Genomic DNA, 16,841 nt, shown 5'->3' with positions numbered 1-16,841 from the left:
GATTCAGAGAACCTTTTAAAGCCTTCTGATGCACTAAAAGTGAAATTTCCTCTTTGAGTAAATTTTAGTCATCAAAGAGAATGTGGGATTTAGAACCTGAGTTCTTACAGCATTTGTGAAATCCCAGTATGGACAGTTACTTATCAATCTCTGATAATTCTGGATCTCATCCTTCAAAGCATGTTTGAAAATATTGATGAAATATACTTGTTCAGAAGGTCATCAGAAAAAAAACAAACAAAAAACAAACTTAACTAAAAATGTTTTGCCCTTGCTCTCTTATTAACTCCTTTGGTTATCCAGAATCTGACCAATAATATAAAACTTTTGAAGGCAACTGAGGAAAAAAAGCAATACAAAGCATTAGCTGTTTGATTTAGACATACAGCTACCAGAACACATCCCAGGAGTCTCCTGTTGCCGAAATGCTACAGTGCAGTCCACAGCCAGCAGCTGCACATCCACACGAGGCTGTGTGACCCAAGAAATCTACTGTGAGCAGTTGTTACAGGTTTGTGTTCTTTCTATCTCCCACAGCACACTCTACAGAGTTTTCAGTGTGGATGTGGATAATACACAACAACTCTTGCCAAAAAATGGAATGAGGCAAATTCAATCACATCCCTTTCACACTTTTAATGCAACCCATACAGCTTAAGTTCCTTCCCCCACCCTAAAAAAAAAAAAAAACAACAAAACAAAGTCCAATCCCCTGTACCTGTCAGCATGATATCTATCACCACATTTTCAGCAGTTGGATTTTTGAAGGATATGACGGCAGAAGAGTACTCGCCAATGCAGGCACTTATGGTGGTTGTTTCCATCTGCTGAGGAGGATGACCAGATCCCGTAAGGTGAAATAGCCACTCTCCAAACTGTGAATGAAATGTGCCACTTTTTATTATTTGACAAGTCAGAGCTGTAGGTTTTGAAGTATTTTGCCTACCTCTTTCTTCTACTGTTCTGTGTCTCTGCTATAAGTGAGCTTCAATGTCTGCTTTCTTTTTAATTCCTTCAAGCTGTTGTTATTTCCAGATAGCTAAGTATTGCTATCTGGAAATCAACAGCTCCATTCTGGGAGATGTTCACATCTCCTTTTTGTATTTAATTTCTGTCTTACTTCAAGCACATTGTATTTAACTTCCATCCAGCTACTCAGAGCTTCCAGGGTGGCGAATGGAAGGATGTAGGTGGTTGCAAAAGCAACACTCAAAGCACATATATTAGAACCCGAAAGCAGGTGAAGTGAGAAGTTCTCTCCAGAACACAAAGGAAGAAAGAAAATAATTCTTTTGTGGAACAGCAGTAGAATCACACAAAAAGCTAGAAGTGTTACTCCAAAGATAATAAAAAACATTAACATTTAGACACAGAAAAATCAAGGATATTAGAAAAAACTTGTAGATACAAGGTTTCTGTGGACCATCAGGTTTCAGAGAAGATAAGGACATTGTGTCCTCTTGGACTGACCTTGGATACATACTGTTCATATAAAAATTGCTGTCTCCTTGTTTTTATCCTTAATAAATATTTAGAGAAATTCTGAAAATAAATGCTGTGACAACACCACCTGCAAATAACCAGTCTGTTCAACATACTTTTGCAGGAAAAAAATTGCCACATGACTTCCTTCAGTATTTGTTTTCTTCATATAAAACAATATTTGCTCTTTTAGTATTACTTAAAACACTACTGAAAACTGCTGGTAGCACTAAACTGGAATAATTCACAGGTCAGCAGTCTTTTAGGATATCTGAAACTCAAAAAAAAAAAAAAAATACAGAGAGGAAATTGCACAGAAAGCAAATGCTTCATTTAACCACACCTCACATGATGAAATATTATCATTTGCATTGTACTATCAAGCTTTCTTTTTTATTCCAGCTGTAATTTAAAAACAGTTAGTAGGTCATATTGATGACATATGTCTCTTTATTTACTTGTTTCTCATCAACTTTAGGAAAATTCACAGAGGAAAAAAGTAAACAACTCTAAGGTGTTCAAAGTAAAAAGCCTTTTCAGATAAAATAAAAGGAAGAATTCACTTTTTCAAGTGTGTGACCTTCTAAAATTCAGTTCAGATAAAAAATGAAACTATTTAGTTTTGTTTGGGGTTGGGAAAAACAACAAGAAATTTAATTTCAGAGGTGATGCTGCTAAGAAGCAGCAGTCTTCTAGTGTTAAAAACAGCAGAACACAGTACTGAGCAAGCTAATATTATTCATTATTTGTTCTAGCTCCTAGGCCATTATACCACATTTTAATATTGTAAACAGAATAATTTCTGTGTAGAACTAAGGATACAACAAATTGTAAGTTTTCATCATCTTTGCATTTGCTTTTTCATTATGCATCCAGTCACTAAACTTCAACTCGACCTACAGGCTAAGCCTCTGACTTCCTTGCCTATCACAAATTATATCTAATATGAATCCCAAGTGTTGTGGGCATGAGCACATGATCCTACCTTTGGGCATTGGAAGGTTATTGTCGCCTTGTGATTGCGTCTTCCAAGGGCAGTGGGACAGAATCTCACAGGCAGCTGAGTGGTGGAATGAGGAGGAATAGTCAGCTGTACAAACACAAGAAAGAGGCAAAACAAAGGAGGGGTAAGAGAGAGGAAATCAATTTTTTTGAGTCTGTGTCTGTTTTGTGCTCTGTACCAACAGTGTTGATGTGTATATGATTAATGTGTTCCACCAGATGCATTCTTCCCTCTCAGCCAGCACAGGCTGCAAAGGCAGCGAGTGCATTGCAGCAAACAATCCCAGTGGCAGTCACTGCACGTCCTCTGCCCAGCCACCCCAGGGCTGGTGTTAGAGACTGCTCCAAGGACATCAAACACCACTCAAACAGGACTCTGGTGTCTGATCGTACTGATGACACTGAAGGGTTATCACAGCGACCTCCACAGACAAAAACTGGCTTAGAAAGGGAATACATGCCAGGTTTTAATAAGCCAGTGCATTGTCTCCCTTCTGCTTATCTTTATCAAACCAACACTGTAAATAACGTTGCAAGTTTTCTCTTCACCTCAAGTATTCTACTTGAGACTCAACTGCACAGGGAAAAAGCAAGGTAGCTGGCTACAATGGAGTAAGATATGCTGTAAGAACCAGATAAGCAGTGAAAGAGCAGAACTAAGAATGATAAAAATGCCAGTGCACTAAAAGAGTGATCAGCCAGAATCACTGAATACACAACTACTGTGTCTATTTCTTTAATAAAAAACAGGTACTATCCTTTAAATATCACATATGTTTAAATAATGTTTGTATGTAACAAGAGATAAAAAGGTAATTGATTGCTATCATGAGCAGTTAACCTGTATTTTATAAAAGGAATATAATTTGCAATAAAAGGTCAAAACAACACCCTACCACAGCTGGTACTGACAAAGCACACATATAGCTACCAACTCCTCGAGTTGAAGCATGGCTATGACAAAAACTCCAGGGAAGGGCAGTATTATACTGTGCTCCACCTTTTAGGCCCTACAACCTTCATTGGCCGACCCACTACGAAGCCACCTAACACTGCCCCAGTGTGTGATTGATGGACAGCTCTGCCAGTCAGAGACTGGGTTAGCACCACCCCAGTGATTGATTGATTGATTGATTGCAGCTCAGCCAAGCTGGGGAGTCTGGGGTCACTGTCTCCCCACAAAGCAAGGCCTGGCTCACCCCCAACCCCACACACACAGAGGTGTTATCTTGGGACATTGATCTCATCCACTCTCTGACAGAGCCTTATGTTGCTTTTCCTCACTGCCCTGTGGCTTTCCCTGCCATCCCAGAGCTGGGCCCAGGCAGGAGGCACAGCATTCCTGGTCTTGCCAGTCATCCTCTGGGTGTGTTTCTAGGGTACTCTTACCTGGAGTAAAACACAGATCCTTCCAAACAGTGTTAAAAGTGATAATATAAAAGGAAATCTTTAATTGAAAGGCCTTCAAGCTGCATAATATGGCAATATGCACATGTAATACAGTAGTTCTACAATTTTATAAGGTTAATTGATTAATATCCCTATCAAATATTGTCCAATTAGAAGAACAGTAGTTTAGGTAATTTTACCCTGGGAACTGCCCCATTGGAATTGGTCCAGGGGCTTTTTTGCCCCGTTTCTTGCTGTGTCTTCTCAGATTCTGGTTGGAAAACAAAAGGTCTTTGTTGCAGGTTCTCTTCTTGAAAACAAGACTAAACAGTATTTCAGGAATGTGTTAGAAGGTTAGCTTATTGTTCTAAAAGGTAGGGGAACAAGAGTAGGGAAAGTACTAGAAGATACAAGCATGCAGCAGCCTCCAAATCTACAAATACATGAAAATATATAAAAAGCTAAAAATCTTTAGGCATCAGTACCAGCTCAGTTAGGGACAGGGATGTTGATGTGCCTTGAACAACAGATATCCCTCCTGATGGCAGTGGGAGGTAGGCTGTGCAGAAGAGAGGACAGAGCTCAGGTGTGCTCAACTAACACACAAAACATGAATTTTTTTTTTTCTCTTTTGGGGAGAAAGTTTCAAAGTAATTAATCAGAATACTGCCATAATAGTTAATTAAACTTTCATTTGCAGTCCAGTTCCAGACCCATTTATTAAATGAAGACTCACAAATGGAGAAAGAACCATAGTAGAAAGAACCCCTTCCCAAATACTTTTGAATAGAATGAAAAAGTAGATAAAGACAGGATGTCACCTGATAAGAATACATAATTAAATTAATTAAATTAACACTAAGATTTTAAAATTTCGAGTAATTTCAGTAAGACATCCACATTATTCATAATAATAACTCTTCCACAGAGATGGAAACGGACAGGAGTTCGATTTCCAGGAAGTATTACTTGACATTTAATCATTACTCAGAAAATGCAGTGCCACAATGAATCAAAATAACCAACATGGAGTTATGCTAATCCAGCAGACTGCCTGCTCTGAAAGCAGAAAGGATTGTTAATTTTTACATTATAGATTTGGTTTTAAAAATTCATTTTGTATTATACAGTATGATGTTCTCTGTATCCATAAAGTAATTTGTTTTGAAATAAGCTGAGCAAAAAAAATTACTTGCTTTCTACTGAAATCCAAAGAATAAATTGCTTTTAGAACTAGAATTGAGAAATAATGCTAAACAACATATTTTAAGAAGGTCATAAAATCATTCAATCATTCAATTAAATGTGCTGATGCTAACACATCTCCTGCCTTTCATTTTTTTTACATAAAGAAGTGGCTTCCATGATACTCATGTGAAAAGGAACTATCATTGCTCTTCATAATACCTCAGATATAACTGTTTAAATACAGAAGCTTAGTCTGAAGCAACTATAAATACATTATTTCTGTTATAAAATGAAGAAAGGAGGGAATTTTTTCATTGAATCTGAGAGTTTGCTCTCTACTCTGTACAAAACAATATTCATAGTCATTAAGAAAATCCTTAAAGCTTGCACACAGAGATTGCACTCCTTCCTGCCAGCCCTTCTCTACTAAATTATTTGTCCTCAATAAAAATTGTGTTTCAAAGCCAATCAGGAAAGAACACAGCTTAATGGAAAAGGTTTAGGCTAGTTATAAGCCAGGAGAATAGCAAACTGAAGACTTACAGTGAAAGGACAATTCTTTTTGGCCATAGAGACAATCCTGTTTGTAAGACTTTTTTTTACATCATAAATATATGTGTGTATCAATATAAGACACATATATGTGAAATACATCCATGTATTTGTATAGAAAAAAAGTAGTAAATTTCGGATCATAACAGTATTAATTACTGAAAATTTTCAGCTGTTAAATCTGATGCTGAAACTGAATCCTTTTCTGCTAAAGACAAAGAAAGATGTGGTCAGGACAGAAAAATGAAACTCAACATCCCAATGACTTTTTCCCCAGACACTCCTAATATGCAATATGTTAATGGAAAATGAGTTGGAACTTTACAGTAAACTTATGTAAGTTCACTTTTATTCCAGCTTTTAGATAATTTGGCAGCATTTATAAAGTTATTAAGTTAGTTTAAGGTTGACAAGAAGGGAAACAAAAATTAGGTGTAGCTTGTTAAAAAAAGAAACAAAAAAAGAAAAAGGATATGAAAATCCAAATCCCATTAAAGGGAATACTTGAAAGCTTTTATCAAATTTTTGAAAGAAAACAAAGATGTTATATTCCATTTAAACCATCCTAGGCTACAATTGCAAAGCTACTAGGAAGATATGCATGCTTTTCTCATTTTTGTCAGTGTGCAAAGGGTAACAGAGCTGCTTCTAATGACATGAAGCTGGCAAGAGATTTAAAGCCTTTGAATTTCATTTAGACTTCATTATGCACCCTGAAGTTCAGGAATACTTGAGCCTAATCCAACTGGACCTCAGGAAAGTGTATTGTTAATGATGTCCATACTTTAAGTTGAATCAGTTCTTTAGAAAATAATCCCTTGTGGTATTTCAGTAATGCCCTTTCTTCCAAATTGAAACTGGAACAAACTTCCACACACATGAAAATATGTTAATAATATTTGAATTTTTTTAAATTCTGAAATATTAGTCAACATTTTGGTTATTAATTTTAGGCAAATATCCCTAGGGAAGAAAAAAAATTCTGTGATATCACTGCTGAATCTGGTTTATTTAACATAACTCAGTGACTGAAGAAATCGATTTGAGACATTTTCTGATCGACAGCCCAGTATATTCGAAAGTTCTACATCTTAGATGACATAAAAACAAATATGGAAAGTTATATGAAATATTAAAATTACTGGCCTGACTCTAATATCTTTAAATATAATGTATCTTTATTGGACAATCCCATCTTCAATCTAATGTTCTAATAATTTGCTCTTTTTTGTTGCATTTCATCTGAGGGTTGCACAAATCAGAATCTTTCTGCTGACAAGAAAGCATTATTTGCTTTAAAGAGAGCAGAAACTTAAATGATCAAGATGGGAAACTTCTTCCATGCATAGCAAAGGCTTTGAAATGGGTGTTCTTATAAACCAATACCCGAAACACAAGGCATGGTTTATGAGCAGTAAACTTCTGGAAGTTGAATGCACTGTTGTGTGGAGGTACTAAACCTAGGATGTAACATATTCAGGAGAAGCAAGTTCACATCTGGAGAGCTCTGTCCATGTCTGGGCTCCCCAGCTCAAGAAAGACAAGGAATTATTGGAGAGGGTCCAGCAGAGGCTACAAAGATGGTTGGGGGTCTGGAGCATCTCTTGTGAGGAGAGACAGTGGGAGCTGGGCCTGCGCAGTCTGGAGAAAGCCCAACTCAGAGGGGACCTCATCAATGTATACAAGTATCTTATGGGCAAATGCCAAACTCTTTCCACTGTTGCCCAGTGACAGGACAAGGGCAATGGCCATGAGCTGAAGCACAGAAAGTTCCATCTCAATATGAGGAAAAACTTCTTTCCTGTGAGAGTAACTGAGCACTGGAACACGCTGTCGACAGAAACTGTGGAGTCTCCATCTCTGGAGATATTCAAAACCTGCCTGGAGGTGTTCCTGTGCAACCTCCTCTGGGTGAACCTGCTTTAGGAAGGGGGTTGGATTAGATGGTCTCCACAGGCTCCTTCCAACCCCAACCATTCTGTCATTCTGTGATTCAAATGCCACCCCCTGACTTTGTCACCAAAACTGAAGGAAATCACATGACCTCTCCAAACATGGATCTGTAATGGGAGAAATAGATTCAAAAAGGGACAGCTACATGAAATAAATATTAAGTAGCTGCATATAGCAACCAAAGCTATCCTGTAACTGGGAGAACTACTGCAATTGACAAGTAATCTTTCAGAATTCAATCCATAAATTATATACAGGACTGAGGATTAGAATAAAAAGGGAAGGAAGAAAGGAAATTGCTGCAGTTAGTGTTGAATGCGTCTTTTCCTACGCAATGTACTGTAGCTATCGTCGATGTGTGAATCTGTGGTGATAAATTGTGAGAGCAGATAGATTTTTTTTCTTGTTGTTAATTTCCTGCACAAGGTAATATGCAATCTGCAGCAGCCAAAAGTCACTATATTTAAATCTAATCCACTTCTGTGCCAATGACTTAAACATAATATATATATAATACTCCCAGAAAATTAATATAGTTTGCATCCATTGTTTCTTAGCTCCTATTCAAATGCCAATTCATTAAATGATTAGTAATAGCACTTGTCAAGGTTTAATATAGTGTGTGAAGATGTGTTATCATGCATGAAACAAAAGACAGACTAGAAGAAACTTTTCTAGTTTTATGAAAAAGGTTTTATACTTTTAATTTAATGGAATCCCATGTAGCAATATATGGGGAAGCTGAGTGAGTAAGTTTGTTCTCCTTTAGCTGTTACCTTCAGAGCCCCTTCTAGGAACAGTTGGTCTGGCTGTACTGCTATATTTGAGGCCAAAAGCTGTTTGGTTTCTGAAAACTGAATCTATAATGACTTTATATCATTCCTTTATTTTCCCCATATGATCTTTTTTATCTTCTTAGCTTTATTTTATTACAATACTCTTCTCCTCTCTCTCTGACCCTTAAACCATTTTGCAGGAATAGAATCATAAAATCATAGAATAGTTTGGGTGGGAAGGGACAAACCAGCTCTGGTGTCTTCCCCATATTATGTTCTTCATGCCTAGAAAAGGCACCATTTCTTTCCTGTCCAGCACAGGTTTCTTTCTTTTCATTTTTTTCATGTTAAAGGTTCTGAATTCACATCCTAAGAGGTTGTGACAGAGGCACTCAATGCCACTCATTCAGAGGCAGAGTTTCCATGCTTCTCTCTTCCCTTTTCTCATCTCCCCATCATGAAAAGGTCACATATTTCATAGAATTAACTGTTAATAATATCCAAAGAGTTCTTTATGGGACCTGTACTATTAACTAGCATTCAATGGTCAATAACAAATATTTTTCTGAACCCTGACCACCTAGAACTCTAGCCAATCCCTATGAAAATATAAAAGCTGAGCCAATTTACTCAACTGCTATTCCTAGAAAGAACATAAATGTTAGGCAGCTAACATCCTAAAAGATGGAAGGGCTTCTGTGACGGAGGAGGAAAAAGTGGAGTACATCACAACAAGAGGGTTGAGACTTGCTCTGTAGAAATCACTCTTGAGGTAACTGTGAGTTTGGAGAATAAAATGGCTCGAGGTATTTGCTTGATGCTTCTTTGCAGCTATAGTGATCAAATTATTCATCGGCCTTGCAAGTTGCTTATAACTGCCATGACTATGAGATATTATTGTATTCTCCCATTAACATTTTATCTATTAACCTAAATATTTACCTAGTTATCATCTTGATTATTAGATACTTACGATGCTTCTAACCAGCTGGTTTGTTTACAGCTTCTCCTTCTAATGTCTCCTGAATTATTTACAACCTACTCTGCAGTCCTGCTCAAAACCATTCCAACAAAGCATTCCAGGAACAAAAACATCTGTACTTCAGATTGAGCTGCTTTTCAAGTTTAGTTGTTTTCTTCCTCAGGCTATAAAATCTCTAAAATACATACTTAAAATGTCTAAAAGATTGTATATTCTGAACCCACAATACAATACACAATTCAATTTGTTTTGAAAAGAAGGCTCTCTTCTATCTTTTTTGTGAAAGCACAGAAATCTTACTCACAGGTTGTTTTGGGTCAGTCTCAACTGCAAAATGGTTGGGATCACTGTTAGCCATTTGTAGCACCAGAGTTTCATGACTGGGATTAGAAAGAGGTATGTGTATATAAGTCCATCTGGAAAAAAAACATATATACAATGATGATTAATTGCAAAGCTTCTTCCATTGCATGTCATTATTCATATATTCTTTTATTTCCTGAAAAATTTGGGGGGTTTTATTTATTTAAGTTTTATTGCATTAGCATTTCCCCACTAGTGTGGAAAGATATTTATTAAATTATTATTATTAATAACAATAAATATTGAATTAATTCAGTGTTTCATTTTGTATCATTTTTGTGTTGTTCATTACAGCATAATCATAAAATCATTATTTTGCATATGTAGGTTATATATTTTAATGAGTATAGTGACTCTCCCAGAACAAAGACTGGAGTATGCTGATTGCCTAATTATGCTTTAAATCAACTGGCCCTCTATTTGACAGACTTTCCTTCTTTATTTTCCAGTTAAAGAGCAGACATGAGATAATTTCAATAGGGAGAAAATTTTAAAAATATTTCACAGGACTCCCAACATTTCCTCTATTCTGGTCAAAATATTATATTTTTTGTTTTTAGCAAAGTTATATGACCATAAATCACATCCTTGTTGTAACACCAAGGGACACAGAGGAGAGATTCAAGGTGAATAAGTGAAAACAGTAAATAAGAAAACTCTGAAAAATGAGATACATATATTGGCTTTGCTGTAATTCATCTCCTAATGGATATTCCCTCTAGTCAAAGCTGTGGCAGGTCAATGGCCAGATTGCTCCACATATTTATCATCTGGAAAAAATTAGTCCGTTAATCATAGCTAAATCAGTAATGAAAAAGAAAATATAAAAACTAACATTTAGACGATATTTCAGTCCAGCTTTATGACTTTAACTTTAGACCCTAAACTGTTCACAAGTGGGCTCCTTCAAAACTATGCAGTGACATAAATCCCCAGCAGTGTGCAGCAGACTTGTTTCTGACTAACACTGTAAAAGCATTGTATCATTGAGATCTCAAAAGCTGGGTAAAGAAATACTAGTAAATTTTCACACAGGAACTTCAGATTCACTTGATCATTCCCATTTTTCACATATACCATCTCTACCCTTTTTTTTTTTTTTTTTTGTCTGGTCTCTTTCATACGTAATACTTAGTCACAAGGAAAAATAAGTTGAAATATCTGAAATTTAATAAGAAACTACTTGACTGTTAGAGGTTCTTCAAGTCATCAAAATCCTGCCACCCCACACAGATTGACTATCATGGTTATGCTGGAAAAATTGTTGCATTTGGCAGTAAATTCCAGATCACTGTGAACTACATTCAACTGACTCATCTTCAATGACTCCACTGTGGAGCCCATAACAAGATGGATAAGGAAAGATGAAAAATATCAGGGAGAAGGTTTCCTTCCTTAGAGACATATGCTAAGGGATGTGTTAAATCTACCCTGACACAAACAATAAGCAGATCTGACTGTGATAATCCCAAATGTTAGGGAATCTGAAGAAGAATTAAAAGAGAAATTGTTAGAAATTTTCTTTTCTCTTTCAAGAATTGGTCAGAAATTGATTCTAAGTTATCAAAGGGTTCTTGGCTCCTAATCCAATTCCGAGTAATATTTCAAGGACATAAATTCCTAAATTTTTCAGATCAATAGTAAAAAGAATACAGCAAGCACACAATGAAAAACATTATTCCTATATTCATATGCTAATGCTTCTGCATTCAAGGCAAAGTTGGTAGAATGGAAATTAATCTGTTAAAAAACTACAAATCTTCACCAACCAGAAATGCTTCAAACATTTGATGACATTTACAGTTCACATCTCTGGGTACATAGCAAGGAAGTATACCCATTCAAAAAAACATGCAAATTGATACCTTTCTTAGACCATACACAGATGTCTACCTACACTGCCTTTACACATTTATCACAGATTAATGCAACCAATTTACTTGGACTGTCTCATCTTTTCCATGAGGCAGAGCAATTCTCAGTAAGTGAACTGTAACCTCAATGCCATCACTGACTGCCATTGTGCCACTTTGTACTTCAAGAAGAGTGCTGATAACATTATGCTGACACCGCTGGGCACCACCAAAAAGAGCCTGGCACCATCCTCTTCGCACCTGCCTTTGAGATGTTTGTATGTATTGATGAGATCCCCTCCCAACCTTTTCCTCTCCAGACTAAAGAGGTGTAGCTCTCACAGTCTCTCTCCATAAGAGAGATGCTCCAGACCCCTCATCATTCTTGTGGCCTCCACTGGACCCTCTCCAGGAGCTCCTTGTCTTTCTTGTACTGAGGAGCCCAGAACTGGACACGGTGTTCCTCCGCGTATTTACAGATACATAGGAACTACAACATGTATGTACTTATAAAGGGAAAAGAAATCTCATTTGAAAAAATAAAACATGGGATTTGAGGAGTTTGAGATAAGAATTTTGACAGGAAGAGTTGTAGTTAATGGAGCTAATCTTTTCCAACATCCATTTTCCTTGCAGTGGAAAAGGATGACTTGCCATTTTCCACTGGACTATTTGTGCATGTAGCTTCCAGGCAGCGGATGCCAAAGAAAATTATGAATGCCAGATAGTCTGAATAAAAAGGTTTTAAGTAATTCCTAACTCCTAACAGCAAAAGCCTACATAGTAGAGAAAAATTACTCCAGTCAGCCCAGAATTTTAAAGTAAAAACCAGGAAATGGCACAATTTATTTTCTTTAGAACATAATAACAAAGGCATTGTCAATTACCTCCAGTCTGTGCATCATACTTAAGAGCAGAAAATATTCACTCACAAAAAATTTAATCAGAGAAAATTTCATGTTGTGGTCTCTAACAACATTTTTTCTCAGTCTGTTATGTATATTAATTCAGATTTAGTCAAAGATAGACAGAAGTGGAATTTAGCATTGACAAGAGCAGTGTATCCACAGAAACTATTAGTAAGTGGAGGTAATATGTGGAAAAGCACTTCTGAAATTTTGACATTCTCCAAAGCCTTTCCTTAAAGTTTTAGGTTATGTCTTGAAATTCAGAACTGGACTGAGCATTATGCTATCAAAATGCACGTTGAAATATCATTGAAGGATGGTAATAATTGGGTTCATTTTTCTAAGTAGCTCATTTTCACTTGTGGCATTTCAACCATGTCTACCTCCAGGACCTGCAGGACAGAAGTTGCATCATTTTCCCTTTTCTTGAGAGGTTAAAATATATTGCTAACTGGTATACAAGCATTTGTAAAGCAGGATTGTTGGTAAACTCCTAGTTCAGGGAGAAGAAAAGAAACAGAAAATAAAGCCAACCTACAGAGCTCAATATTATGGATCTTGGTGATTACATTCTGCAGTATTATTGGAGTGATTTCTCTATAAAGACTTCAGAGGAAGTTTACATAGAGGCTAAAATTTCATTTCAATTGTTCTTCTGCAAGGAATATTTCACCTACCTACATATATATCTAAAAAAATTATCTGCAAACTACTACAGCAGACATAGAGCACTATTCTGAGTTTTTGCTGTAAACTGTTCATGTAATGTCCATGATACTCAAAAGCAGTGACCCAGTCCAGCATTATGAACTACTCACTTTCCAAGCTCACAAGCTATTTCAGGTAGCCCGGTTGGCGATGGCTTCTCTACGTTGAACTTCAGGGCATACCAAAATTCTCCAAGTACATCTGACCGGAACATGACACTACAAACAGATACACAAGCTTGACATAAAGCTATTTTTTTCAGATAATTAAAAAAAAACCCAGATTAAAATTCAGGAGAAACCTAATGAGTTCAACACAGAGAGTTCTTTAATTAGATCATATTTTTCCTCTAACACTTCTCACTGGTATCTGAATTCAGCTACCAAATCTAATAATATTTAGAATTACTGCTGCAACAAAATCTCTTCTTCATCCTTCCTAAATTTTAGCGATAAAATTCGTTGCTTGTGGTTTTGTTAGCTTGCTTTTATCAAAAATACAACTCAAACATTTTTCTGCTTATAAGAGTAAGCTTTAATTTCATTTCAATATTACAGGATTTTCTTTTTAGCCATTTTGAAGGGCAAAGTAACAGAAATAATATACACTAATTTTAAAAAGGAAAATCTCTCAAATCTAGGTATAAAAACTGAGGTGTAAATATAGACACATTCCTATGAGCCTGGCAAGGAGATATTCAAGTAATATTCAACATATTGTTTTGAAATACAAGGAATATTCCAAGGAATATTCATAATATTGTTTTGATATACAATCAAGTGTTGTCATGACTTAAAATTTCTTGCTGCTAGGTGAGATATGTACAGCAATATATTTCAGTGACAGACATTGTAATACAGTTCTTTCCTACTGCATTTTCTTTTCTATTTCTTGAGGTTTTTTTGAGTAGCAGAGTGATAACAGTATTAAACCAAAGCACTGGAAGTGTATAAAAACTTAGAAGAAATGCACTGTACAATCCCATGACCCACTAAGGATGAGTTCTTTTTCTAAATTATAGATAACTATGTCTATGCCATGACTTTATGGTTCCAGACTATCCCCTGTGCCAACAGAGCTTTTAAAAAGAGCATAAAACAGCTCTAGGAAAGAATCAACCATTTGAAAAGGTACACATGCCACAATCCCTTTTCCAACAGTTCTTCCCAGCTGCTAACATAGCAAAGGAAACAGAGCATGGCTTCAGAAAAAAATTTAATAGTGTGGATGCAATGGGGAAGTACCTCTGTCCAGCTGTACTGTAGTCTGTGGGAGCTACTGCAATTTAAAGGAGCTATTATACACTTCTGGAACAAAACTGCACAACCATATTGAGAATGTCCAGATGTGCTTTATGTCACCTCTGCATATATTCCCTAAGGCCCAGCCAACCAATCAGCTGAGCCCCAAGTTTTGCCAGTTAAAACAAACCTTTATCTTATTATTTGGAAATTCTGCATTTGAAAAATGCCAGAAATATTATGTGGTATGAAAAAAAAAGAGGAGGTCTATCCTCATCTGCAGTTTAAGAATGCATGATTTTTACAAATTCCCACAGGGAAAAAAAAAAGCCACAAAACACAAAACAAAACAACTTATTAGAGTTGTAACAGTTCTCAATTTTATAAAACAGTATTGTTTGAATCTGCATCATTCAATGATACCTGACATTATTGTGGTCTTTGGAAAAATCATTGCAAGCAAATTGAATAAAACTCTGAATGGATTTTGACTGACCAAAACTGGTCAGATGTCTCTGCTCTCCTCTTAAATCACCACCCCACCCTACTCCCCATTCCCATATTTTTGCCAGTCAGTTGAGATAACTGAAAAACAGGGCATTGTTTTTCAGTCAGCCCTTTGACTAAATAATGCTTTTGTAACCAAATTCCAGGAAAATAAGCTTTGCAATTCTACACCATTCAATTACTTGCTGAACTGTTTTAGTTGAAACTAAGACCAAGAGGTCATCTGTCTTTTCATACCTAATTATCATACCTGCATGGTTTCACTGGGATTTCCAATGTAATGAAATTTTTTTAATTTAAAACCACTCCATATTCATTTAGTAGATCGTGGATAAGTAATGGAAGATTATGAAGGTAAATGGATTTAAGTGAAGACAGTTAAAGGGTTCTCTATCTGGTTTCAGTTATGTTTTTACAATTTTGTTCCTTCTGAGAAAAAAATGTAATTGTTCTATTCCTTTTACAGAACTTAAAATTTACAAACTAACTATTAATCTGAAGTTTTCAAGGGGGCTTCTAACATTAAGTAAGCTTCTCAAATATTGTTAACTAAATTCTAGTGAACTAGAATGACAAGGAGTTATTCTATTGCCTGTCAATAATGCTTTTCCCCTAAGAGGAAAGCTGCTATTAGGGATACAATACATTTAAAGATGGAAATTGTCTTAATTCCATTTATTAACTTCTGTGGGGTTTTTTAGGGCAATATTTTCATCAAGTGACTTAGGTTTCAATGAAAGTAGTTCATTTATTAGTAAAACAGCTACAATTACAAGTATCAAAACTCTACAGCCTACCTTCCATTAAAAGAGCCAAGAGCAGCTGGGGAAAACTGTAGGTGATATGAAAATGTTTGTTTGGGCCTGACAATGAAAGAGTTTTCTCCAAAAAGGGATGGATGGTCCAGCAGCACACTCATCTTGACAACGTTTTTGGTAGGATTAGTGATGGGAATATTAATTCCAACAGTATCCTAGAAAGAATAAAAAAAAACCAAAATCACAAAATTAATTATGAGCAATTACATGTAAAAGGTATTTCTCAAACAAGTAAAGTGCTTACTCATTGTTTACACTTATGCAAATTCAGGCTGCACCTTTGTTTGATAAGTGAACTAACCCAAAAAGAGCCAAGTTGCAGCAAGAAACATTTCAGACAACCTTCAAATTGTAAACTCTTTAATTCCATCAATATGGAAAAGTTCAAATCTTCCTGGCTGGTCTGTGTTCTACCAGGCTACTTCACTTTTCAAGATATGCCCAAGGCTTGCCAAAATACACCTTGCAAGCCAGTCTTCTGTAATCCCAAGCAGGTAAAAACTCCAAGCTGTCTCCCAACAGTCAAGCACAGGCAATTGGAAATGTCCACTTCACAAGCTGACAAACGATTAGGCTGAATTCTGCTGGATCTGTTCCCTTAATTTAAAAGTTACATCATAATACTTGACATTGAAACAACACCACCACAATAAATATTCCCTCTCTCATTCCATTAGACCATTTCCCTCACTAGTGATCTCCATATCTTTGTTTAAAGTCTATGAGTACTACAGGGAAGGGCCATCTTTCAATGATCACCTGGAAAACATCAATACTATTAAAGATGCATAAAAAATTCCAGTTACTGTAATAAAACAGAGGCAAACTATGGCCTCATTAGCTAAACATGCATATTTTACATGTGGAACACCTGTAGGATGAGCAGGAATGGAGCAGAGGCAGCTCCCTCTGCACAGCTCCTACATTTCTTTGCTGTAAGATTAGAGATGGTGTAAATTCATCCTATGTGCCCTGGGTGTATCAATATCAATAAACTTTATGAAACAAAGCACTTTAAACAATCCAGAAGGAATATACTTATGAAGGCAGTCCACTGTGATCATTCAGGAGGCATACTTGCAGTTTAAAATACATATGTTCTTTTCAGATATAGTTATC

The 16,841-nt window shown here is 36.2% G+C and overlaps 1 protein-coding gene across 1 annotated transcript in view; it reads right to left on the bottom strand.

Moving 5' to 3' along the window:
* Positions 1–16,841, bottom strand: part of CFAP47 (cilia and flagella associated protein 47) — a 270,533-nt gene that overhangs the window by 70,620 nt on the left and 183,072 nt on the right. Inside the window, exons 52-56 of the mRNA XM_042035463.1 lie at positions 15,702–15,877; positions 13,267–13,374; positions 9,629–9,740; positions 2,468–2,572; positions 719–875 (exon numbers count right to left, since the gene is read on the bottom strand). Of these exons, the coding sequence (XP_041891397.1) occupies positions 719–875; positions 2,468–2,572; positions 9,629–9,740; positions 13,267–13,374; positions 15,702–15,877 (658 nt within the window). The remainder of the gene's footprint in view (positions 1–718; positions 876–2,467; positions 2,573–9,628; positions 9,741–13,266; positions 13,375–15,701; positions 15,878–16,841) is intronic.

This window comes from Corvus kubaryi, unplaced genomic scaffold (genome assembly GCF_017639235.1).
Source record: "Corvus kubaryi isolate FWS band 111438036 unplaced genomic scaffold, C.kubaryi_AGA036_p1.0 133, whole genome shotgun sequence".
Lineage (NCBI taxonomy): Eukaryota > Metazoa > Chordata > Aves > Passeriformes > Corvidae > Corvus > Corvus kubaryi.
The sequence above is the reverse complement of the archived record's forward strand: the minus strand, read 5'-3'. Positions and strand labels throughout refer to the sequence as shown.